The sequence below is a fragment of the Rhinichthys klamathensis genome, unplaced genomic scaffold, assembly GCF_029890125.1.
Source record: "Rhinichthys klamathensis goyatoka isolate OS25496 unplaced genomic scaffold, OSU_Roscu_1.1 h1tg000073l_1, whole genome shotgun sequence".
Lineage (NCBI taxonomy): Eukaryota > Metazoa > Chordata > Actinopteri > Cypriniformes > Leuciscidae > Rhinichthys > Rhinichthys klamathensis.
In genome coordinates this window covers 325,987-353,480 of record NW_026606616.1, presented here as the reverse complement: position 1 = coordinate 353,480, position 27,494 = coordinate 325,987, and the positions used below count along the sequence as shown (strand labels likewise).

General features: G+C 38.1%; 1 protein-coding gene across 1 annotated transcript in view; it reads right to left on the bottom strand.

Moving 5' to 3' along the window:
* The window catches only part of LOC130085113 (epiplakin-like), a 144,765-nt gene that overhangs the window by 104,487 nt on the left and 12,784 nt on the right, over positions 1-27,494 (bottom strand). The window contains exon 4 of the mRNA XM_056250686.1: positions 23,920-24,112. Within this exon, the coding sequence (XP_056106661.1) occupies positions 23,920-24,112 (193 nt within the window). The remainder of the gene's footprint in view (positions 1-23,919; positions 24,113-27,494) is intronic.

Sequence of the window (27,494 nt, the reverse complement as noted above, 5' to 3'; positions counted from 1 at the left end):
TGGCTGGTCGCAGTGAGGGTGAAGTAGGTTCTATTATTCTATTATTTTCTAAACACCAGAAGAACTACTTCTAAAAGAAAAATGTGGTTAAGCCAACCACGCATATATGCAGGAGACCAAGTCATGAGAGTCAATGTTGCATAGCAGTTGGAATTTGGAAAGAATAAATAAAATAAAATAAAATAAATTAATTAAAATAAAATAAAATAAAATAAAATAAAATAAAATAAAATAAAATAAAATAAAATAAAATAAAATAAAATAAAATAAAATAAAATAAAATAAAATATGACCTGAGAGGGAATATTTTTTTTTACAACTTTTACAAATACTTATATGGACGTACAATAACGTGCAATAATTGAGCTGAGAATCAAACTAAAAGTTTTTGCCATCTAGTTGACAGGTTTAGCATGGCTCTGGTATTGAGTTATGACTCAGCACATCTGCATTGTGAGTCAATATCTGCTCTAATCCATCAACTGAACTTTTACTAAAAAAATGACAAACCACACAAGGTTACGCTAATGTTTGGACTCACGTAGCATCCAAATTTAACAAGGACCATTTAACCTAGAGACAGAGCAACAAAAAACGTCCAGTTCCTTTCAGCACCAATGCACAGAAACAATCACTAAAATCTGCTGCATGCTCAAAAGCACATTTGCCCAATCAATCTCCAGGCATTTAGTGCTGGTCTATTTTCATGCTCCGATAGACAGACTCTTGGATACCTGCACTCAGCATTTTTCAGCCCAAGCCTGAGGAAGACCTGGGATGCTTTAGCTACAAAACTATCATCACATAACACAGTTTATATCAATTTTGATTGAATTACAGACATCTATCCAATGAAAACACTCAGAGCTGTGTGCTATGACAGCAAACTTCCTGGTCCACATGTCATTACACACGCCGTACACTACAGGCAGCTCTATAACGGGAACAGGGGAACCCAGGCCATTCACTGGCTGTTACCGTGGTGATGCGGCAGTCAGCGCACCCGAACATGCCGCATGGCTGACGCAGAATCCTGCTGCTTCCCAACACAGTTAAAAGGAAACATGCAGCCAAGCTCACAAACACAGCCAGAGTTCAAGCATGAGGGCTCCCGCACAAAAGACCAGGCCCTTCCCTTCATAAATAACACAGCAAAGTTGAGCCAGAGAGGACACAATGAAATTCAGAACTTTGCACACCATTCACGCACTCCTTAAAATCCATTCCCGTCCTGTTAAACGGCTCAACTTGCAGCGCATTCCTCTAGGAATTGATGCACATTGATCAAGAGAGGTGAGTACCTTTGAGAGAGGTGATCTCGTGTTGGATGGACCGGGCTGTGTCCATGTCACTGGATTCTGTCACGCTGGTTTCCTGGGAGTGTGTGTGTGTGTGTGTGTGTGTGTGTGTGTATGTATGTGCGCGTGCACTGCACAAGGTCAGTCCAGTAAGATTTCACCAGCTGCAAGACTTCAGGATTTAGTTCTGTTCTCCTCTCGGCTAAGTCTGCAGTGCTGCTTGCTGACCGTGTGTTTTCTCTGTTTTGATCCTCTCTCTCTCTCGCTCGCCCACTCACTCCTTCTCTCACACTTGCTCATTCCCTGTTCGCAGGGAAACTGTGATGTGAAAAGTACCCCTCCCTCACTTCTTCCTCCTTCTCTGTCTTTCCTCCAGCCCAGCCCATCCCATCCCCCCATGGGTCCCACGGGGTGCCTGAGCCAATCAAAATGCGGGATAAGTAGAAATCGTGCCCACTTATGGGATCTTTGAAGGTGGGAGACAGATGCAGATAGTATAAACTAAGAGAGAGAAAGATGTAAAGTAGTGAAATGCAAAAGAATGAGTAAAAAACTGCAGAAATGGCACAAGAAAGCAAAATTGAGAGAAATGCACTCTGGGACCTTGGTCGCCTTTCTCTTTCCCTGTAATTTGTCAAACCACTGTATTTTTTTTTAGCTCTTAACATGATGACTCCAAATGCTATCCATAAAAACAATTTACAACCTGTCAGTTTTTTTTTTTAGCTAAATGCACCCACAGATTCTCATTTATGACTCCATATTTTCTATCTGAATCTCTAATTCATCATGACAGCATCAGTATCTAATGAAAGCATGCTAAAATGCACACACAAATGAGTCACTACCAAAAAACTGCTCTTGTGGTCTGGACTTGGCTTCATATTTTTAGCATTTTCCAGGGTAAAATAATAATTATTCATTGAATATATAAATAGATCCCTTAGACATATATTTACACACTTTTACTACTTTCTTTTATGTCCACCACTTCTGACAAGTGTGCAAAGTTTCATGTGTTTTCGAGCATGTTTAGGCCCTCAAAAATGTGATTCATTTCGGACAACAATAATAATTATATTCAGATAATAAATAGAGCTATTCTAATAGGGTCCTCGGGCCCCTAACAAGACAAAACAAAAAAAATAAATAGAAACTGTGGAAATGTAATACAATGTAAATTCAAAAAAATACTTGTGTGTCGTTTTTGGCTAGTGAAAGCCTGTAAAAAACGAGTTTATGTGAATGATTAAATCATTGATTAGGCTGCCTGATCAGTCACCATCTATTACCCATTTCAATGATGTGTGAAAAGCTTGTAAAGCTATTTAACCGTGAGAATGACAGCTCGTTAATATATGAGCGGACAGAATTGTGGCAGACGTTTTTTTGAATAGCTTCTCATGCGTTTATGTAAGCATGTAAGCTCAAAAATAAGGTGTGATATTAAAAACAAGGTTGACATGTAAACAAACAGATGAGCGAAGATCTAAAGCTGAGAGTGTGTAAGCTTTTCAAACAACAGATGGCATGGCAATGATGATCTACAACAACTAAAAAAATCTTATTACATACCTTATTCTTTCATAGTGAATGAATAAAGTAATGGAAAAGCATCACAGACATAATTCAGCACAGCTACAGTACAGTGACTCAGCAAAGAATGGCAATTAATGCTTCTGCGAGGACAAGTCTACTTAACGGTTATGCAGCAAAAAAAAGATAAATTCACATTAAACAATTATTGACAACATCAGTGCACCTAATCTTCTTTTTTGCCAAAGCATTATTTGATTGTGTCATCAGACTCTGTTGTTGTAATAACTGATGTGTGTGCACAATCAAAGCCAGAACACGGCTCAAAACACACAAAAAGAGAAAAGCCCCATACAGACTAGATGACACAGCATTTTGAGAGCAGCTGGCCTTCTGCTGAAGTTCCTGAGATTAGCAGCTCTCTCTCTCTCTCTCTCTCTCTCTCTCTCTCTGACACAGACTGCTATTCTATTACTGCCTGTTATTTTCCCCAGTGACCCTTTTTTATTCTACCTCTACAAGTCTGTCATAGCCACAAGGCAGAGCACAAAGTAGAGTTCAAGGGGTTCAAGCTTGAGATATTTAAATATCGGAGTGTCTATTTATACCAAGTGTGCCGCACAAGTCCTGAAATGTGAAGCCAAAACGTTTTGATCGCCCCCAGGTGGGTGGATGCAGTCTAGCTCATAAACCCCGCCCTCTCATTGTAATCGAATGGGACGTGACAAACTAAACTAATACTAAACTAAATTAGGCTTCAAATACATTTTTTCCAAAGATGGTTTCTGTGATTTTAGGTAGCTTTCATCACGCTGATGTAAGTTCAAGTGTTCGTGTTTTAAATAAGTTTGGTTTTGTGTAAGTTATTTGATGCTATAAAAACGGGGGTGTGACGTCATGATTGACAGCTGTGATTCTTGACAGCTTCTCTGAGCGAAGTAGTCACTGAGACTTTTTTCGGGATTTTCGGGAGGAGATTGGAGCTTCAACTTTAATTTCTACATTTCAAACCGTACTAACTGATTCTGCGGAAGTGTGGGCGGGGTCTTGATAGCGCGGCTGCACTTTATGCTCACACTGCGCAGGCTCGGGTTTCAAGATGTCAGCACCATATTTAGACATTGGCGGCTTCACTTTTCTACAATGGTAGTAAAGGCGGTCGTCCATCTTTTTTTTATAACTATAGAATCAATTTTTAATGCGCATGTGAACGCCATCAGGTCACAGGTTCGCGTTTAAAGTCTGTTTAGAGCATACATGGGCAATATACGGCCCGGGGGCCGGATCCGGCCCGCATAGAGCTTCAATCCGGCCCCCGCAATGCACTCGCAATTTGGATGAAACACACGCCGCCTTTATCTGAACTGCGATCCTGAATGCGTTTCTATATTGGAAATCCAAACAGCATTTCACATTATAGGGAGAACGAAATATAACTGTGCAGTGTAACCTCCTTTCAGTGTCCATAGACTCCACCTCCAACCTAAAGAAGAAGCATCTAAAGTACTTTTTTTTATTAGCCAGGGGTAGTCGTCTCACTCGTCTACTGTAGTTTTACTGGTCACCTTGCTATTTTTTAGTTGTATCAGCTAGCTACCAGGGCTGTAACGATATGCGATATGCAATATGAAACCGAAATCGCGACACTCAGATCAACGAACCTGTGTCGCGGTGTGAGAAGGCAGAATCACAACACACCCCTTCCAACTCCGTTATCCTTCCCATCCAGATCTTCAATCTTCAAAATACTATTAGTAGGCTATTATTTGACGTTAAAATACGTAGACCTACACTACACCACACAAAACTACCGGTAGTTGAACACAAAACAATCTTTAACTTTTAGGTGGCAAAATATGTTTTAGTGATTCTGTGAATTACACTGCGCAAACCAAAGTAATACTACCCACCGGATGAAGAAGGGTTGTCTCTCAGTCTCCCCAGAACATAAAATATTCATTTTATTTAATTTTTCGTGTTCGCATTTATGAGGAAAAACAATGTTACGGACGTGTTCTCCGTTACGGACGCGACCGCTCTGAAGCGGCACTAAAAGATGCTTTAAAACTTTCACAGAGACATCAAACAGAAAGCACAAAACCTTTCTTTAACGTGAATTTCGTTTTGTATTAATTGTATCTTAATTTTAATCAATGTTTCATCAACCAATTGCCTGGATTTTATAAATAAGTTGTAAATATAGCAGACGATAGATAATCAGAAACAGAGGCGCCGACGCGTGAACTGGAGCGTGTCTCATAAATGAACCGAAACTCAGCATATAAGGTAGCCTACTTGCTTCACATGTCTACTTTTAAACAGAACGATTCAAAACGAAAGAAAACAGACTACAGACTGCTCTCTGCTTATGTAATCTGTATGAAATGTGCATTTCTCTCTGGCGCGTTCACTACTGCGAAGATCGCGAGTCAGCATCGTCAACTTCATCTTAGCCGACAATGACAAAGAAAACTTATTTATTAATAAACAATTAAAATATCTCCTTGCTATATTTTACATATTCCTAATCATTACTTTTGCCGGTTCTTTGTGACAGCTTTCAGGTGCTTTATTGGCAGCGCCACCCTTATGTTACATGAGCGGCCTGTTTAGTAAGCATGATTTGATGGCCGCATTCTTATACTTATGAAAGGCAATTCAATGTGGAAGTAAGTCAAGTATTCAGAATACGTTACTCAGATTGAGTAATATAATGGAATGCGTTACAAATTGCATTTTTGGGCATGTATTCTGTAACGAAATACGTTTTGAAAGTATCCTTCCCAACACTGGAAGTCTGTATGTTAATGTAACCTGCACACATACATTTGCAGTTTTGTTAATAGTTTTCTATCTTGAATAGCTACAGCTGGTGTGAATGACAGTTGAACAATGTGAAGGGTAGTGTAGGAAAGTAAATCAAGTTATTGTAACCTTAGAGTAGCAGGTCAGACAGGCCTATGGCAAAAATAAATATTTAATCATGTATATGTTTAATTGCAATTGTCCAAAGTGTGGCCCTCCGTTTACTTTGCCAAAGTAACTGTGGCCCTCAGACTAAAACTGTTGCCCACCCCTGGTTTAGAGAGAACGCCGTCGTCTTAGTGGCCCCTAATGTAATAACAAATGATAATTTTGCTGGAAGTGAATCAATCAAAACCAACTTTAGCCGAAATAACAGTATTCAAAATCGCTATAAAGCCAAAACAATCTCTGTTACCGTAAATTGTATTTTATCTCTGTAAACCTGCTTTGAAACAATCTCCATTGTTAAAAGCGCTATATAAATGAAGAAGATGACTATTTTTTTTGGGCTTTAATTTATAAACACAAAGTGTAAAGGCGGGCTTGTTGGCAGAGGCTATGTACACTAACTCCACCCAATAACATCTGGTTCGACAACCAAATTACGAAAGACGTAAGATTGCCAACAGAAGCAATAGTGTAAGGGTAAGGTGCGTGGCAAAAAGTTGTTCGCTAAGAAAATATGCTATTTTCACTTAGTGTAAATAGCCGCTTCCTTTAAATATTTCTTATAAGATTTGGCATTAAAGGAAAAGTTCACCCAAAAAGACTGTCGTTATTTACCCTCAAATTGTTTCAAGGACATATTTCTTTCTTATTTTGAAAATATTCTGATTGCTCTGTTCAGTTTAATGAAAGTGAATGAGGGCTGGAACTGTCAAGCACCAACAATCACGACAACAAAAAACATTATAAAAGTATATACGCTGTAAAAGAATCAACTGCTTTGTAAAAAATACATTACTCACAAGGGCTTTTCTCACTGCGCTTAACCCTGGGTTATCGTCGTTCGAAAGCCCGTTTTTAACCCTGGCTAAAGGAATGTTTCACACTTGTAATTTAACAGCAGGGTTAGCAATGCAACAGACACCCAGTCACGCGCCTCATATTCCCGTCCCGTGCTCTGTACAATCACTGAAACAGAGTTCGTAGTATATAAATTTCAGCATTTGAGGGGAAAAATGTCAAATGGTGATAGAAACGCGTCAATTGGAGTGTGGAAGAGACCGTTTCATTTTTACCTTTATAGTCCGAAAAGTCCATTTAAGGACAAACTTGAAAACAGTTGGCGATATATAATATGAGAATGCGCAATGTTAGAGCCTTTGCAAACAAGTCGCGTATACAATGTTCATCCAATCAATAAGACTGACACTGCAAATAAGAATGTTAACCCTGAGTTTAGGAATGTACAGTAGGAAAAGAATACCAAGGATTATTTGTTAACCCTGGGTAAATTATGAGCAGTGTAAAACATGAAGCAATATAACCAGACATTCAGTTTACCCAGGGTTTGTTGACTATTTCAAGTGTGAAAAGCCCTAGATTTTTCTTTAAAGATATTTAGATTCTAATGATCTGTGTTTTGGCCAACCTTTGTAAACTAAGAAGCACAACAGACGTCAACAGCATGATCCTTTCTGAATAATCAATTTTTGCAGCTGAATAGTCTAGATGAACATTATTAAAGCATATCTAGGAACTATGAATGTGTTAGGGAAATGTATAATAGCGCATAAATGACACTTCAGCTCAGATATGCCAAATACATAATAGTTTCCTTCTGAATTTTAGTCACTGTCTAGAGCCATGGCCAGCTGCACTGCATTTGATTTGCTTTAATAGCTTAGTTTGCAGGGAGTGAAAAAAAAAAAAAAAAAAAAAAACATTTGCCAAATCTGTGTTGAACTGCTGGGAAAGAAGCCATTGCTTTGTTCTGATAAATACTGCATTAGAGCAGGTGGTAAATAACTATTACACGGCTCTCTGAAATATGTGTTTTGATTGGTCAGTCACAACATTGAGCAGTCACTTTTTTCTTTTACTGCAATCCATGGCAACATATCGGAGCATCTTCCAGTGTCTTTTATATCACTCCACATTCCATACCAATGAAAGATAGAAAGCTAATCAGAGCCCATCTTGAGACTCAAAAGGCTACTGTCAGTCAAAGCAAGAAAACCAAAACATCCTTTGGTAGAACAAACTTGTTAGAGATACAAAGAGCTGGATAAGAGAGAATTTTTAATGTTACCTGGTCCATAGAAAAAGTATCAGACTGTATAGATTAATAATTAATTTTCTATATATATATATATATATATATATATATATATATATAAAGTCATTAATTGCAATAATTACTATTTTTCTTAGTGGAAGCTTTAAGCTAATCTAAAAGTTAGCTAATAAAATGATTTCAACTGAAATATCATCTCCATGTAGACTAAAGTTTGGGATTTTAAAAAATGTTTAAAAAATTGTCTCTTATAAGGTTGCATTTATAAAACATGATAAAACAGTAATATTGTGAAATATTAGTACAACTTAAAATGTCTTCATTACTTCAGTGTTAGCTGATCATTCAGAAATCATTCTAATATGCAGAGAATATATTGTGTGATACTGCATTACCAAATACTGGACAGGTAGATGGCATATTTGTTTCCTGTGTGTTGGCTCTGATCACAAAAACACTCTGACCTGTCTCTTACTTTTTGTCACCTCACAAAAGCTTGTAGAATTCGGCAACTTGCACGGACATGTTTACTCTTTCACATGTAGATCCCTCATCCTGTCTCTCTGTGACCCATCAGCCCACCTCACACAGTGCAATGGCGTTGCAGGAGACTGTTTAGACGGTCCCCATAGATACATGTCAGATAGCAATCTGTCAACAAACACAAGTTTAATCTTTTCAACTCACTCCTCTCTCCTCAGACAGTAGCCAGTGTGACAGTGTGAAGTTCTATCTATCTATCTATCTATCTATCTATCTATCTATCTATCTATCTATCTATCTATCTATCTGTCTGTCTGTCTGTCTGTCTGTCTGTCTGTCTGTCTGTCTGTCTGTCTGTCTGTCTGTCTGTCTATCTATCTATCTATCTATCTATCTATCTATCTATCTATCTATCTATCTATCTATCTATCTATCTATCTATCTATCTATCTATCTATCTATCTATCTATCTATCTATCTATCCATCCATCTAACTAACCCCTGTAGAGAGTAAAGCAAAGCAAAATAAAAGGACACTTGAGAGACCTTGATTTTGAGCTTCTCTTCTGGCGCACAGAATCAAGGTCGACAGTTTAATGAGGGAACTTGACCAATCTGATAACTAGCAGGCTGTTTATCTATCAGAGGGAAATCCTCTTTGTTATATGTTGTGGAAAATTTCTGAGGATGTTGACCCTAGTGCATGTGATGATAACGATGTCTCGTTGAGTAACGTTTATAAGTTATTGAGCCATCAGTCAAGACGGATAAACACATAAGCCAAATACTCAATTAAAGCTCATCTGTCAACTTTCACTGGTTAATTATGTGCTGACAGATGACAAACATCAGCACAACGCCTTCCAAGAATCCCATCAAACTTCTGTTTAACCTTTCGTGAAACTCACCACAAGATTTCATCTAATTTGTAAGTCATTCAAGGTTTGGCTCAGACAAAAATGGGAGTTTTTTTTTTTTTTTGCGATTCGTACATCTTGTGTAATAGATATAAAGTCTATTATACTAGATACTACTCAGTGGGCGGACACTATCATTTGTTTATTTATTGTCCTAAAGCCCAGTTAGGTATATTATTGTTTTATTTACAAACAGTTTATTTTTGTTCACTATTTTTTCCTTTACAAAAAAGAAAAGCTACTGTATAATGTAACAAATTCATAAAATACATTTCAACTAAAAAAAAAAAAAAAAAAAAAACGATGGCATACAATACAAAACATTAGTGACTATGTATGTATGTATGTATGTATGTATGTATGTATGTATGTATGTATGTATGTATGTATGGATGGATGGATGGATGGATGGATGGATGGATGGATGGATGGATGGATGGATGGATGGATGGATGGATGGATGGATGGATGGATGGATGGATGGATGGATGGATGGATGGATGTATGGATGTATGGATGTATGGATGTATGTATGTATGTATGTATGTATGTATGTATGTATGTATGTATGTATGTATGGATGGATGGATGGATGGATGGATGGATGGATGGATGGATGGATGGATGGAAAACAGAAAATATTATGTTTTTCTAAAAGTTACGTGTCAGTAATGCAGTCTCCCAAATTCCTGAACAATAGACTTAACCCAGTACCCTGGTGCCAACAGGCCTTAATGAATGCACATGGCATTCATGGCAACCTGATACAGCACTCCTGGCATCAGGCTGGCCTATAGCGTGCCACTGATCAAAGCTAAAACGATACAGTCTTGAATCAAGTAAGAAGCTTTGTTTCACTATACACACCGTTTCAAAGCAGTTTTACAGAAATGTATGATGTTAATGTTTGTAATACCTTAATGCCTAATTTTCCACATTTTGTAGCTTAGAGCTGGACGATATGACAAACTGATGTTTTATTGAGAGGGTCTAAAATACTTTCTGACACACTCACTTACTGGCATACAAATAGACTTTGCCATCACTTACATACAGATCAACTTAGTCATGTTCCTTGGGTTTAGTCTGGACAACGCAAACAGGAAAACTACAATCTCTACTATATTCCAACAATGACTAAACATTCCATGACTCAACATAATGAAGTGACTGAGATGTTTCTACAGCTCCCAGGTTTCTTTGTTCAAATGTATGTGCAGCATTACCAGACGGATGGGGAGTTTGTTGCAGACATCCCTGGTATCCAAGTGACAGAAATTCCACACCAACTGAGCAAATTTTTAACTTGCTGACAACCAAGTCACAGGCAGATAGCACATTCATTCTTCCTTAAGTGCGAGCAATCAATCATGATCATCAATCATTAGCTGAAGTGATCAAAAACTGGCTTTCCCCTTCGTCTGGAAAAGAGCTGGTATGCAGAACAAACAATCTCAAGTTTCCAAAACATGCAGATTAGAGCAAGACATGGCCGTTAGCACCAAAGACATTAAGCATAAGGTACTGCCTGTAGATGTGTGGGAAATCCTAAAGAGGTGAAGAAAAGTGCAGTAAACAATCTTTGGTTACCAATATCGGCTGGAAAGTATCCCTTGTGTGAAAGGTATTAAGAACATTTGCACATTTACATTTTTGTTCTTTCCAGCTGTTCCTATTCAACTTACTAGAAAACTAATGAAACATCCAAGAAACATATCATGTGTTGGTAAATCTGTGTTAAATAGAGCGGGAGAAATTCAATAAGATATTTTATTTGTACATTCTGTCTGCATTGCTTTAGCACCTCATTTAGTAAATCAATTATGCTAATCAAGTAACATGACCAAAAAACGCAATTTAAACATCACAATTCTTCATCATCCACCTACATGAAACCCACAGCATAGAATATCTCTCTAAACCTCTTTCTTTCCAGCATTCTTTCCAAGAAACACGTTTTTCATGGTGTATTAACAATATTCCCTTTCTATTTCCAGTTCGGAAAACCATGACTTCCATTACCTAAGCTTTCCCTCTTCAAGACGTGGATGCAGGCCTCGGACAGGAAAACAGCTTTATTTCGATATGCTCCTTTTCCAATTTTTCTTTTTCATTTTCCACTTTCAGTCAACAGTCAATGTTATGCTAAAGTGTGGCATATAATTGCTTTTATGGGACTTTAAATTCTGTTATCATTTAATCATGAGATTATGTTCATGTCGTACCAAACCTGTATGAATTTCTTTCTTCTAGAACACAATAGAACACGTTTTAAAGACTGTTTGAACCGCTTTCTCTCCATACTGTTGGGATGGTTGTTGTTGCACCACGACCTGTATTCGGTGCGACACAAATTGGCCTTCTAGCGTTCATCCCGGATAGCAGAGTCCGGGGTTTGTTATGTTCAAAAAAGCAACTACGGTATATCGACATTAACGTCCACTCTGTTAATAGTACAGGGCGGAATGAAATGCATACAATGAAAGTCAGTGAGGTCCAAAAAAAGACTTGACCTCATTGACATTCATCATTGTATAGGCATTATTCAAACTGTCTTTTTTCCAGACGAAATAATGTTTTTAAGGTTTAGAATGGCATTAGGGTGAAAGAATATTAAAGGGATACTCCACTTTTTTTGGAAATAGGCTCATTTTACAACTCCCCCAGAGTTAAACTGTTGAGTTTTACCGTTTTTGAATCCATTCAGCCGATCTCCGGTTCTGGCGGTACCACTTTTAGCATAGCTTAGCATACATCATTGAAGTAGACAAGACCATTGGCATTTCTAAAAAAAAAAAAATGACCAAAGAGTTTCGATGTTTTTCCTATTTAAAACTTGACTCTTCTGTAGTTACATCGTGCACTAAGACCGACGGAAAATGTAAACCGGAGATCGGCTGAATGGATTCAAAAACGATAAAACTCAACAGTTTAACTCTGGGGGAGTTGTAAAATGAGCCTATTTCCAAAAAAGTATCCCTTTAACTGAAGTTTAATTCCCCTTTTCATTCACATTCATCCCTTTCAGTTAAAAAGCTCTGTTATTAAACTATGGATTCTTGAACACAACTACTGAATGCATTAGGAAATTCCAATAAAGAATGTATGATATGCTGTTATTCTTTGTAAACAGTCTGCAATTTTATCATTCCCATTCAAATAGGGTGACACTGTACCCCAGCCTGGGTTTTCTAAATATAAGGAGCTGACTTTCCCATGATGATCCACGTATTTCACACGGGAACGCTTAATGACATCAATCATTATCACATTACAAAAAGTAATCCCTCAATTCCCATTGGCCATGCCATCATTTGGAGCTTCATTTGAGTCATGAGCTTTACTCATGGGTGTATTTTCTGTGCAAGTGGGTGTGTCTCAGGACAGTTCCAGGAAATCGGGTGTAACAAATACTGTATGGATACACATCGAATACTTTTAAACGTGTGCCCAGCATTAGTTCAAATCCAAATCTGCGTTATGAATAGGTGAACGTGCATACTAACGGATGCCTGTATGTTCATCACTATGTGTAGGCTTTTTAGAGGCACTATTTTAGAATGTAAGATCAGGTTGCATAAACTTGATCCTAGCTGAGGGAGTAGAGGGGTGAGAGCTGCTCCATATGTGGACGATCTAAAGGTAGCTCAAGATTAAAGCAAGGAAGTTATTCAGATCAGAAACACATGTTTGGCCAGTTACAAACACAGACAGACTTTGTCAATGCCACACCTCGCACTGTTTTCCTTGTTTCACGTGAGTACCCGTCGTGATCGTTTTTAATACACTGATAATCTTACATTATAAACTTAAATTTTAGGGCTTTGCTTTATTGATCCTCTTCCCAAACTAAAATAAAGAGTTGAAACTGCAGTGGCCCTAAAAAGTATTTGGACTCTCATTGACTCCCTTCATTACTGATAATATAAAATCAAGTGGTATCTGTTAAAAAAAAAAAAAAAAAAGATCACAGTTGGATCACAAAAAAAATGTAAACAGCAATAAATAATTTCACTATTGACAACAATAAGAAATGTTTCTTGAGTATCAAATCAGCATATAAGAATGATTTCTGATGGATCATGTGACATTGAAGACTGGAGTAATGATTTCATGTTAAATTGAAATATTGCAGTTTTTACTGGATTTTTTAACAAATAAATGCAGCCTTGGTGAGCATAAGAGACTACTTTTAAATATATTTTTTCAATCTTACCTACCTACATTTTTTAATCTATTGTTATATCATTTTTTTAATTGTTATATTAATAAACTCCCTAATTGAAATGTTTTCGTTAAAGAAAAATGCTACTTGGTTTGATACTTTTTATTAATACTATGACATTCATATATTTTAGGTGTGGCTTAAAATACTTTTTGGGGCCCACGGTATATTATTGTTTTAAAATACACATACTACATACATGTACTTCCCTAATGTACTTCAGGAATTCCAAGAGGATCGAGTCATGGCTTTGCCATGGAGATACCAGGAAAATACTCTTGGGGTCAAGGGTTAAATCATTCAGTGTGAGTGTGCATACCATCTCAAGATGTGGCCAAACCAAAGTTTAACAGCACATTGCATCTTTAAAAGCTACTTCTCCCTGAACACAGGGTCACCTCGGGTCAACAGCAGCCTTTAGACAGTCATCTGAGGGACCTTGTGTTTGGTTAAGGTTAGAGGACACACTCCGCTGATCAAACACAGGCTCTCTTACCTGGTTACCATTCAACCTCACAATCAGGAAGCTCAATAAGTATTCCATAGGGTCAAAGGTCAGATTCTAGTTCGGAGACAGATGTGGTTAAAGGGGGAAGAATGTGATGTCAAAGTCACGAAATACGATCCTGCATCTGAAGAGGCCTGTGCATGCTTCATTTAAAAGTAATCTAAACATAGGACAGATTTCATTCCAGTTAAAATTAGTTCATTCATCCTATTTAAGAGACACAGGAAGAGTATTATGTTTGGATGTTAAAAACAGAAATGACACCAAAATATCCGCTCCGCTGCATTTCAATCCAACAGTACTGAACCCACTGTGGGGACAAACCAACTTTAAAACACGCACCTGAAAATCACATTTAAAATGATCCTGAAATGGAGAAAATATAAATGTTACAGATTTAGCTCAGAGTAATTTGATAAGTTATCACGTCTAATTCAATTTATGTATTTCTTAATCTTCTCTAAATCTGCCTCTTATCAGCAGGTGTCGCAAAAATGAAAGGCGACACAAAAGAGGAAACTGTCAGTCTCAGTGGGTCATGGAACACTCACACTGCTGCCAAATTTGCCACCATGTGACCCACTTCAAAAGGGAAGAGGTCCATAGGATGACACAAAACATTTTACACACTCAAAACATGAAGAGATGTTTAAATAGGCTTGATATTAGTAGATAGGCTCTGTGTAATCCAGCAAACATTTGGGATTCAGACAAAGAGTGCAACCTGACCAGTAAATGCATGTAACCTGTGTAAAGTGTGCTGCCACTTGAATCAATATCGTGTAAAATAAAATGTATTTTATCCAATATTATACGTTTTGTATAAAACCACCCTAGAGGATTCGTTCAAACTAATATTCAAACTTATGCAGGCCGTCTGGGTCCAGTTCTCCTCTACAATAATAAACTGGGGCGATATTTATAGATCCCTCCTCAGGACCCAGTCCTGCAGACATGGGGCAGAAGTGGGATTATGGGAGAGGAAGGTTACATAGTTAAGAACACAAAAACCGACTGATGAGCCTTTTAACTTAAAACAACTGTCAGAACATGTCATTTTAAATCAAATTAGCTGCAAGATATATTTTAGCTGACATGGCCCTAAAACAACAATGGCATCACATATATACCATGGTATTCCAAGGTATTTAATAACATGGGGGGGGGGGGGGGGGGTTGTTTTTACTTTCAGCAGCCATTACTCCAGTCTTCAGTGTCACATGATCCTTCAGAAAACCATTCAAATGCTGATTTAATGCTCAAAAAAACATGTCTTATTATCATCAATGCTCAAAACTGTTCATTTAAGCTACTTAATGTTTTTGTGGAAAACGTGATAGTTTTTTTTAATTAAGAGCACCATTTATTTGAAATAGAAATCTTTTGTAACATTACAAATGTCTTTACTGTCACTTATGATCAATTTAATGCATCCTTGCTAAATTAAAAGTGTCCAAAAAACGTTGACCCTAAACTTTTAAACAGTAATGTATATAATAACACAATGCTTTTCAGTCTGGTTAAATTGCATTCCTCTTCACAACTTCATATTGCAGGCCGTATATGTAAATAAAGGTAAATATTATAAAACTGCTATGAATCAGTCTTTATAGCTGAAAAAATGCCAAGAATAAATGATTAACACTTAGTAAACTTGTCTCATAAGACATGTTGTTTATAGACAGTCCTCTACCGGATGATTGAAGACCATGATACACCAGGTGGGTTGAAGACATCTGAATTACATCTGAATTAAACGGACTCGCCAGCATGTGTTTTAACAGAAACAGCTGTAGAACTCATGGCGATTCAAAAGTTTCAGAGCAACTATTGCCTCTAGGTTTAGTCTTTTGCAACTCTGCAGTCGCGCACATCTTTGCCAGTCAATGTGGAACTACTTATAACCCGACGGCAATGGCTGAGCTACAGCCCCCTCTTCTCCAGACGTGAACGCATGCACACAATCACAGTCGCACAGATGGTGCATTCACACACGGACAGTGACAGCCGCGGCTTCAGTACCTTTATACTTCTCCCTGACGTTCTCGTAGGCTTGAACAAACTCCTGCTCGTCTACGTGAGCAGTCACGCTGGCTGGATCGTACATGGACATGAGGTCAGGTCAATCTCTCGTCTATTTTCCCTTCGTCTCTTACTTTCAGTCCCTCTTCGGACGTGCTTTTCTGACGACTGGTCTGTCAGAACAGACTGGTGTGTTTGTACAGTCTCACTCTCTCCAGGCTGTGTGTGTGAGAGAATATGTGTGTGTATGTATGAGTAAGTGTGTGAGTGAGTATTCCCCCACAGTTCTGGCTCTCGTTCCAGACCACCAGTAACACTCCCCTCCTTAAGCTTGAGAAATACCAACACACACACACACACACACACACACACACACACACACACACACACACAGAGAGAGAGCATGGTCCCACCTCTTAAAGGCATAAATGCAACACACATGTACACACATGAGCAACAGGCTGGTTTCTAAGGACTTCAGATCTAGTACAATGAATACGTTATGAAGCTGGTAGATCAGCAGAAGTATGTGGTGTTGGAAAATATTGGCTTTGACATAAGATCTAAATCTCAGCAGGACTTTGACACTATTACACGCATACAGACCCACTTACAACAGTGTGTGAACAAACATAAACAAATTCCTGGTATCCACATTGGCATAAAAGAGCATAACATAATCCTTAAGCGGCCATTAAAGGGGTCATCGATGCAAAATTCACTTTTATATGGTGTTTGCATATAAATGTGTCTTTGCAGTGTGTGGACACAACCACCATACAATGAAAAAAATCTATTCACTCCTTTTTTTTTTATCCTCAAAAATTCTAAACACTCTCAATAATCAAGCCGTTTGGATTTTCTGAGCAATATGATGTCATATTGCTCATGCTCCGCCCACGACCATTGAAGGACTGTCCCGTATTAGCATATCTCCGCCCTCAGCCATTTGTTTACTGTCCACCAAGGCAGGTTGCCAAGGCAGCACTTTATGTGTCTTGACTCTTGTGTGACATCCAATGGAAGAGAGGTGATCATTTGCTCATTATCATTTAAAGAGACATGCACTGAAACGGGTCACTGTGAACAGAGCTGTTTTTGAGGATGTAAAAAGGATGTTGTTTTATAGCCTGCCTCCGCCCTCCTACGTACTTCCGCTCAATTTTCATTTTCCTTCAGTACTACGTCTGGGCTTGTGGTCTATTCTTTGGTTTTCTCTGGTCAATTATTTACCGGTCCAACCGGCGAACAGCGAGAGGGAGTGGCAGAGAGCGATGACATTGATGTCGTGCGCTCATAGTGTGCGCTAGTTTGAGTCGTCATACGTCATGATGACCTAACGTTAGCGATTGGTTATGGCAGATCCAGAGTGGCTCTGGGCAGATCCAATAGTTTTAAACTTCAACAGAGTACCCGCCTACAAGGAAGTTAACGCTTGTCAACGGAGCGAGGCCAGACTCTCTGTACAAAGGAAATGTACGAGAGTCTGGTGGGACCAGGCTAGTTGTTTTACACAACCATTGATGAATTTTAACCAAAGTAAGTTACAAACCTTACATGAAGACCCTAAAGAATCATACCAACTTGTGGAAAATGGGAATTCGATGACCCCTTTAAAAAACATGCTTAAGAAGAAAAGATCAGATAGAACTGAACAGATGAACAAAAATACTAAACTTTCAACAATGGCAATTGGCAACATAAGAAATAAGATCCTGACCAAAACAAATCCATTAATAACGGTGTTCGCTACAGCAAGCATCCATATTTCTCATCATCCTCCACATGAAAAACACTTCAAATCATGCAGTTGCAAGTTGCAACTTTTATAAATGTCCAGACTAACAGTTTACACCTGCCAGATGATAAAAGAGTTACTGGACCAGTAAGCAACAACTCAAAACACCCTAAAAGCCACCAAGCAACACCCAAGAAACCAGCCAGAATGCTCTAGAAACCACTCTGCAACAATCCAGAACACCCTAAAAACCAACTATTGGCCACTTAAAACACCCTGTATAAAAAAAAATAAAAAATAAAAAATAAACAAACATTGCAACAACCCAGGATACCCTGGCTAGCAACTAGTGTTGTTGTCACAATGCCAAAATTTCAGTAGTTGGCACTTGGCAATAATACTAGGAAAATTTCACATACCAATTTATTATAGCAAAAACAGTCGGAACTTTTTAATGATTTTACAATAAAAAAAATCCAGTTCATTATTAATCACAATAATAAAAATATATAAGTAAATAACACATTAAAATGGCATATAGCCTTCATACATTAAAACGGCATGTAGCATCTTTTTTTTTTTTATTATCGGCTTGATACCAAAGTTCCAGTACTTTTAACAAAATACTAGCAACTACCCAGAATACCCAAGAACGCATTCAGAAACAACCCAGAACTCATTGGAAACCATATGGCAATGCCCTAGTAACCACATAAACACCCTAGAAACCACCTCGAATCAACCTAGCAACAACCAATAACACCCAGAAAGCACTTAGCAACAACCAAAAACACCCTAGAAACCACCAGCAAAAGTGTGTGTGTGTGTGTGTGTGTGTTTGTGTGTGTGTGTGACAGTGATGATTAAATGAAGTAGAGAGAGAGCGAGTGGGAAGGAGAGAAGGAAATAAAGCCCTTTTGTATGAAGTGTGTCCTACAGTCTATCTCAGGAGGAAATGGAAAAGCTTCCTGAGATGAGGATGGGGCGGAGGAATTGAACTTTTATCACTTTAAAAAGCAATTAGCTTTTAAAGAATGAAGTGGGTGTGAGATGCAGTTCTGCTGTCTCTCCTTAGCCCCTTTCTAAAAAAAAAAAAAAAACATTCCAAAAATGTTTTCAAGCTGGTAGCGGCTATATGTTTGCAGCCATCCATATTAACCCCACCCCTTACCATAAGAAATCCCCAACACCAGATGTGCCCTGTTACGAGCATTCCCAAGGTGGCCACAATGCATCAACCTGTCAGCTCTTTTCCAATATCCTGGATAATGCTTGTCAGTTTTTTACATTTTTAATGTCACTGAGAAGCTCTTTCTCAAACTACTGCAAATGTTTTGGCTTCAGGAGCCATAAAACGTCAAAATAAATACAGATTATTTTGCACACCCTCACAAAAGAGAACGGAGTATATTTTCTAGAAAATACATTCATTTGTATTGCTTTTCCGGAAATGCCATGTAATAAATTCTTCGGAAATAATTTATTCATGTCTGAAATATGTGCTCTGAACACCTTTGCCAAATGTGGAATGAAAATAAAGTATGTGATTAATCTGTCAAGAACTAAGGGAACTGGATATGCCTTAAAAAGATGCAAAACATGGTCCAACATATTTATGGATTCTTTTCAAATCACAGTTTAACAGCTGGTTTATTTATCAAAGCAGCTGAAAATCTGTCCAGAAACAAAAATAAACCAAGTTTTTTAATTTTCTGAAGAAAACTCTTGGTAGCACAAAACTCTCCGTCAGTGTTGCCAGACGTACTGTAATTATCGTATTTGTACGATATTTTTGACCGATGTACGATAATTTCTGAAAATTGTGACACTCCAAATAATTGTCGTTGTAATCATAAGGCTTCTATACTTCTTGATCTAGCTGTAGATCCTACGTCTACCGTCATGATTGTGAGGAGAACGTGGTATTACACGTCTTCCATCTCATCTCACGTTATGTCTTATCGGCCAATCATCGTGGAGAATGACTCTCTCTCACGAGCACAAGTTAACGTTCCTGCCGCGACGCTTAAGTCAGTTGAGGTTCATAATTTAGCAACACAGTAATTTGCAGGTCCTAAAAGTTGTTGGTCTAGAATAGATAAATAGCTGTATTCTGTACGTTTGACTCGTGTACGATAATTTTCTTCCAAATACGATAAATTTGAGCTTCTGGTATGATAATTTGACATTTCCAATCTGGCAACACTACTCTCCGCCATGATGCTAATGTGTTGTTGGTTTGCCAGGACATTGCTATGCAGTTACTAAAGCGTTGAGTTGTTTTTAATGTGTTGCTATGCAGTTGCTAGGGTAATGTGGATGGTTGCTTACTGGACATTTAAAGAACCAACATGCGTCTACGTTCATCATGAGAACCAAAGAATAGCAGCATTGAATTCTACACATTTACATTGACATAGCACAGTTAGCTTTTCATGTCTTCAAAATCAGATAATCAATAAAGGCATGACACTAATGTCTCGAGTTTCTACATTGCAGCAGCAGGACAGATGTCTTTTGGCCTAATGAGCTTTTCATCTTGGTCTACATGATCGGTATCACTCAAACTCAGTCTAAACTATTGGACTTTAAAGGAAAAAGAATGCTTGCTGGAAAGCCTGTATGAGCAAAAAAAAAAAAAAATCAATCTAAAACATTTCTCAGATATTTTTGCTTGAACTACTGACACCATGTGGTTGCAGTAGGACTGACATTTGGGGGCTACATAAAATCTCAAAAATATTTGGCATTGAACTGCCGCAATCTACTTTTCTGTCATTGTCTAACATAAGAAAAAAACAATACACTTGAATCAAGGCACTTAACCTGGACTTTAGCTTATAACACCAAATCGGTATATAGATCAAAACGGATAGTCTCCACTGATTTCCCTCAGATCTGCTTCTGAACTCTTGCACATTATCTGTGTGTGAAATGTAAAGATAACAATGAGATATGAGAAGTTAGATGCTTGACTATCAGAACCTGTGAATAATTCACTGGATTGTTTGAGGTCTGGAAGTATGTGGAATCAACTTCAGTATGCTATTTATAGTTAATCATGAATAATTGATTCATGGTGTGCCGTCTAAAAGGTTACAGATTTTCCCAAGAATTTTTTGGGAGACAACCATCTGAAATTTTTCAGCAGCAGCAAAAAAAATAAATAAATAGTACAAGCTACTTATAGCAGATACATCTTGTTGCAATACACGTGCATGGGTTGGTTGAATTCTTAATTAATGACATAAATGCTAAATGCAATCGTCTGGAGATTTTCTACATGCCAGTAGTTCCAGTGAGGAGTAACTGATAATCAGTTTGTGCTGTGCAGTGATGGCACGAAGGAAAAATTGGACGTGTTGAAGTTCATAAAATATCACAATCATATATAATATAACGCCTTGGGTTGGATTTATTATATTGTGTCTGGTAACTATAACTCCCTGTCATCCTGTCAGTTCAGTGTCAGAGTTTGTTATGCTTGCCTTTCCATGAAACCCATAACAATCACCCCTCAAACCCTTCTCTGGCGTCTACACAAATAAAATTACAGACATTCTAGAGCATTCTGCAGGGCTCAAACTAGCCAGAGGCAACTGTGTGAAACCTGGCCCCTGCAATGGGATGGCAGGTCAGAAACATCAGATCTGGAGTTCAAAATATAAGGAGCTAAGAGTCACAAATTAAATTTGTGTATTCAGACTCAGATGCAAAGGATCATGCATTTCAGCATTATAAATCTAATATTTTGATTTTGTTATTTAAGTATTCCTAGTCCCTAAAAATTGGATGTATGTTTTGACAATATCTGAAAAAATCTGAAAAATAATTGAGGTTAGAATAAAGGCTACTGTGATTAATTTAATCAATATTAATAATTGTGATTACAATGTCAAGGAAAGTATTTTTGTCATAATTGTGCAGTTCTACATTGAATTTAAATGAGCTGAGCAAGCAGAGATGCTGACTCACTAATTTCCACAGCAACAATTTACTACCACAGGATGGCAGCCAAGTGCAGATCAAACTTGGAATATTATCAAAACATCCTGTGGTAATCTACTTTGTGGATAATATGATTATTACTAGAAACATGGTCATGTCTGCAAGAAAAAGGAAAACTCTGGTAGAGCAAGGAAGGCACTAGCAACACCAAAGTCATGGAAAGATGAAATGCCAACCCTTAATGCACTGAAAGTCATTTTGGAAAAATGTGAGCCAAATATGCACAAACGTTAAATGCTTTAAAGTTTCCTGAAACAGTCTCAAAACACTCAAGGTCTACGTATGAAAGAATGGATATGGTTCACCCAGACTATACATCCGCATCCTGCTTTCCACAGTAAAATAAAGATGTCAGTTATTCAGAAGAAAATTCTCCACTTATATAAGAGATTTATGGCACAAAGGAGGAATGTAATAATCTGCTTAATAGTGTCAAAATCTTCCCTACACATGCATGATGCAGATCAGAGGAACTATATGAGATAAGAGCACTGCAGTCTTCCGACCACACCCTTGCCTAATATTGTGCGAGTGTGTATGGTGTGTTACGCACTCACACACAGAACAACTGCTGCATCACACCTATTGCAGCATGGCAGGGTCACATAGGAAACAGACTTACTGCAGGTTACCAGATATAAATATATACACAAGCAGCTTTTTAATGAACAAAAAACACAGCAGACTGTAACATGCCTCTGAATGTGCTTTTCTGAAATAAATGTTCTACTTGAATATACAACCCGCAAGTACAGGACATCCAGAATGCCAGGGGTGTCCCCCCCCCCCCCAAGCCAATAGTTTACAATATCCTGAAAAGGTTTGGTAGTTCTCTATCTAATGACTCACACAAGGAAAAAGCTATTTTTAAGCAAACAGAATACACCAGAAGTCTTTTATACGGAACTTCAACGGCACATCAGACACCTGCCAAGCAAGTAATACTCCTTGTGCATAGTGGACTCTAGGCTTGTGTGTATGATACAAAACACTGTATTTGTCTACGCTAAAACATTTAAGCCCACATGCAAATACAGTTAGCGAAGCCTCTGCCACTTTTTATCCATCTGTAAATATGTTTGAGTGACTGACTATATGGTTAAATGTAAAAGCTAGATATAGAAATTTACATGTAAAAGCAACCGGGGGAATTATAGACAACTTAAAAAGGCTTGCTAGAGAATGTGTCATGTGGTGAAGTTTAAATCATGCTGTCATTTCTGAGTGATTTAAAAAGGTATCAAGGTACATTGTATCACTTTGCATTAAAGAGCATCTTCTACACAGACTGCAATTCAAAAAGTCGCCATGTACTCTGACTAAGGTGAGTTCACATTTACCATTGTTCTGGGAATTTTCACTTGCAAAGTTTAGTAATTGGGAATTTTGCATTGATTTCGCAACGGGTTTAAGATGGTCATGCAGATTTGCTGCAGAAAGATGCTTTGTTTGACAGTGACTTCTGTGTAAATTTAATAGTATTATATTATATTACATTTATTATGCTATTGTTGCAAATTGCAAGTGGCTTTTTGCTGCATCTAAAAAACACAGATGACCTATAATGCTGTTTTATACTTTCAACTTTCTTTGTAGTGTAATGTTGCTGTTTGAGCATGAAAAAGGTCTGCAAAGTTACAAAGCAAAGTCCACTCCAAACTGAGTTATTATCAGTTCGCACTGTTTCTGAATTGTGTTTCTTCCGGGAACGTACACGTCACAATATTCCTCGTTTAAAAAATTCCAGTCCAAGCCATAATCCCCAAAAAAAAAGAGGTGACGCCTGGTTGAGTTGTGGTAGTGGTGTGTTGAAACACACGGTTATGGTAAGGAGTGTGACATTTCCGAAACATGCTCGAAGAGGTTGACATATCACAACATGGTACTGATGACCAATCCGAGTGCATTGCGATTTTCGGAGGGAGGGGCTTCATAGAGACAGGAACTAAACAGAGCATTACTGACAGACTGGGAAAAGAGGTGCTGCAATAAGGTAAAATATGTGGAAGATGTTTTTGAACATTCAAGCATGAAAACCTAGTAGACCCCCAAAAAAGAATCAAGACGAAATCAAGACTCTTTAAAACTAATTAAACTCACATAGTTTCAAGTTTCTTGGCTTAAAATGTCAAAACCATACCTGCAATACGGATGACCGCTCTCTCTGCGGGGTCCAGGACATCTCCGGAGGCAGATTTGGAGCGTTTGACGCGCTGGTGTTTAGGGAGGTTCCAAGGTAAGGTGTCTCCGGGAAAAGGTGAGGAGCACAGGTCACTCGCACTCTCCTCCGATGCAGACCGCTCCAGTATCCGCCGGCGACCCCCTGACATGACCTGGGAACGGTGAGACGGTAAACGTGAGTGTTAGAGGTGATTCAACAATAGTACACAATGCAACAGCAGAGAGCTGACACTCCTCAGGAGGATATAGAGGTTTCAGTTCTACATTTTGGTGCACGTCTTTGGACAACTGCTGGCTGTTTAGGGTCACTGGAAGACACTACAAAGCATATCACAGCATATCATCAGCATGTTTAATATTTATTAATAATATCTTAAGAGACTACACCATAAGTGTGCAATAAATAAATACTTTTGTATATTGCTATTTACAGTATGGAACAGCATTTCAACCTGTGAAAGTAGCTTGTAGTCTGTGAATATAACCAATGTTAATTAAACAAGAAATCAGGAAGTTTCTGCTCGGTTTCCTGAAGAGGGCGGAAAACCTTGTCGGAGACTGATTTGAGGGTAATTGATTACTCACGAGTTACTAAGGCAACATGAAGGTGTTGTTAAGAGCATGTTTCAGTTGCCCCTGAGGAAGAAAATGAATCTCATTATTGTTACTAGTGTCTGAATAGACTTCAGACAGGAGTAAAATGCAGGGCGGTGATTTAGAGAGGTTACAAAGTCAGCTGGCACAACTTCTGTGACCTTTGTTGTCCGAATGTGAAAAGACTGGACCTACATTTTTTATTTAGCTAAATATTTCCGGCACACTCTTCTTCATACACAAGCACAGATTAATACTACCCTTACAAGAATACCATGACAGTATAATGTTACAGTGCTTGTATTAGATGGTAATGCATGTTACTTTAATAGAAACTATACCAGTCAAAAGTTTGGACATACATTTTATTTAATTTATGTTCTACATGATCTTTAAAACATTTGCTTAAATGCTTAAAATGATTGTTTTCTATCTATGCATAAATTTATTTACAAAACTGTAAAGTATTTTTTTTTTTCATAAATAATTTCATTACTATAGCCTTCAAAAGTTTACGGTGAGATTATTTTTTAAAGTAGCCTAAAGGACATTTTCATTCAGCAAGGACTGCATTGCAAATGCATTGAAACATTAAATTGTTAACAAAAATAACGTTACAAAAGATTTATATTTCAAATAAATGCTGTTCTTTTGACCTTTTTTTCAAAAACATTTAAGAAAAACTTATACTGACCCCAAAAATTTTTAAATGTAGGCCTATAAATAAATTAAACACCTACATACACCATTTGTTTTATATAATTTGGACAACTGTTATTCTAGAAAATAATGAGTTTGTGTCTTGTGTGTCCACCACACGTTTGGTAGTGTTTACCACTGAATTATGATATTTAGCCTGACATTATAACACGGACACTGTCATGTTCGACCTACGACCAGAACAAACGCACTACTAACGACTTTTAAACCATCTTATTATACTGACAGAAAACCCTGTCGTTTACGTTTCACGTGCCCTGTAAATGTAACCGTTGTTTTAAAAAATGTCAGCGCGTTGCAGAGGCGCATATCATCGCGCGCAGAAACATTCTCGTCATCATTGCTCAGCAGATTCAACGATGCGGCAAACACACCGAGCATCCTTTAAACAACTGCTTTATAACGGTACCGCGTCTCCTTACATTCAGCTGTTCACCCTCCCCTCTGATCTGTCAAAACGGCAATGTCCTCCACCCCTCATGTAACGCTGCGGTTCAAACGATGCCAAACTTACAGCGTCCCGCCGGCGAATAACGCATATTCAGTGAAGCAGCGCCTGACTGCAAGATGCAGCGATAAGGAGAAATGTACCTGCAGAGTGGAACTTACCGGGGATGAATCCAGCACGAACGCGCCCTAGTTATGAATGTCAAGGGATTTTTTACCGCTGGATGCTCTGGTGTTGTTTGTGGAGATGACGGTGCAAAATGCTGTGGATGATCACTGCTCGAGAGGGGAAAGGTGATCTATGATCTGATCTCCGTGTTCCCCCTGTAGTGCTTCAGTTCCACACAATGGTGGAATGTCACTGGGTGTTTTGCACAATGCAACGATAGATTTTATCTATTTATGTGGGGGAGAGTTTATTGCCTCCCCATGAACAAATGCTCCTCTGTTTGATAAACTATACACAGTTGTGTGACCCAAAGTAATGCACCCTAACTACCCCCTCAAAAGTGACTGAAACATTTGAATAAATAATTTGTAATAGGAATTTGTTAGATATGCTTCGATATCGACTTATTGATGCAGAATGAGTTACAAAAGAAACCTGAAGCATAACTAGTGGTAAAGCATCCCGCAATGGCAAGGTCATGGGTTCGATTCCTAAGGAAATACAATTAAAAAATAATTGATAATTACAGCTTCTATTTTAGGAATCTATGTTTTTTAAAAATCTATTTAATGTTAGTTAAATCAAAAGTGTTACCTTTTATTATATATAGAATGCTTGAACTGATTGCTTGACGAACATTCTAATTATTTTCAGGGAAACGCTCGGCTAAAGTACATAGTTCAGGTTTTTACCGCATTACAGTTCCATATCACTTTGACAAAATGATTTCAGTTTTTGCAAAGGTCCTTACTATGGAAGCTTAAAAAAGGTAATTGTGACTTTTTATCTCACAATTCTGACTTTTTTCTCACAATTGCGAATTTAGAGTTCAGAATTGCGTGATATAAACTCGCAATTGAAAGTTATCAAGTCAGAATGCCTGAGTTTATCTCGCAATTCTAACTTTATAACACGCAATTGCGAGTTTATATCTCAGTTCTGAGAAAAGAAATCAGAATTGTGAGTTTATATCACAATTCTGATTATATCACGCAATTCTGACTTTATAATTCGCAACTACGAGTTTATATCTCGCAATTTGGAGAAAAAAAAGTCAGAATTCCGTGACGTAAACTTAGCCTGGGTTTCCCCATACTGCCTTTGCGCAGCGCGATTTTATTCTGGATAACATGGACCAAATTTTCGCCTCATCTAGGGAACCAATCACAGAAGCAGCAAGACGATGACGACGTCTATGCGACACACCGAAGCAGTTTGTTTATACCTATGGATCAAACATGGCAGCAGACGCAGCCTTAGATATTGTTCTAGGTAGTTTAGAATGCAAATAAATCTCTGACCCATCGTCTTCTTCCTCGTCTAATTTCTTTCGCTCCACATACGTCATCTGGTATAATTGAAATGATTGGCTATGAGCTACGTACAGGCGCATTTGATAGACATTCGTAGCACCCAATAAACGGCTCTGGGCAGTCGTAAGCCATGCCTCAAATACGAGAAAATGAACATGTGGTTCCCAAGGGGGAAGCCTCGCGGGACCCGCCATTGTAGCAGAACTTCACCTGCCGTTAGCATTCCATTGACTCCCATTCATTTTGGCGTCACTTTGACAGCGAATAACTTTACATCTGAGGTGTCCAAAG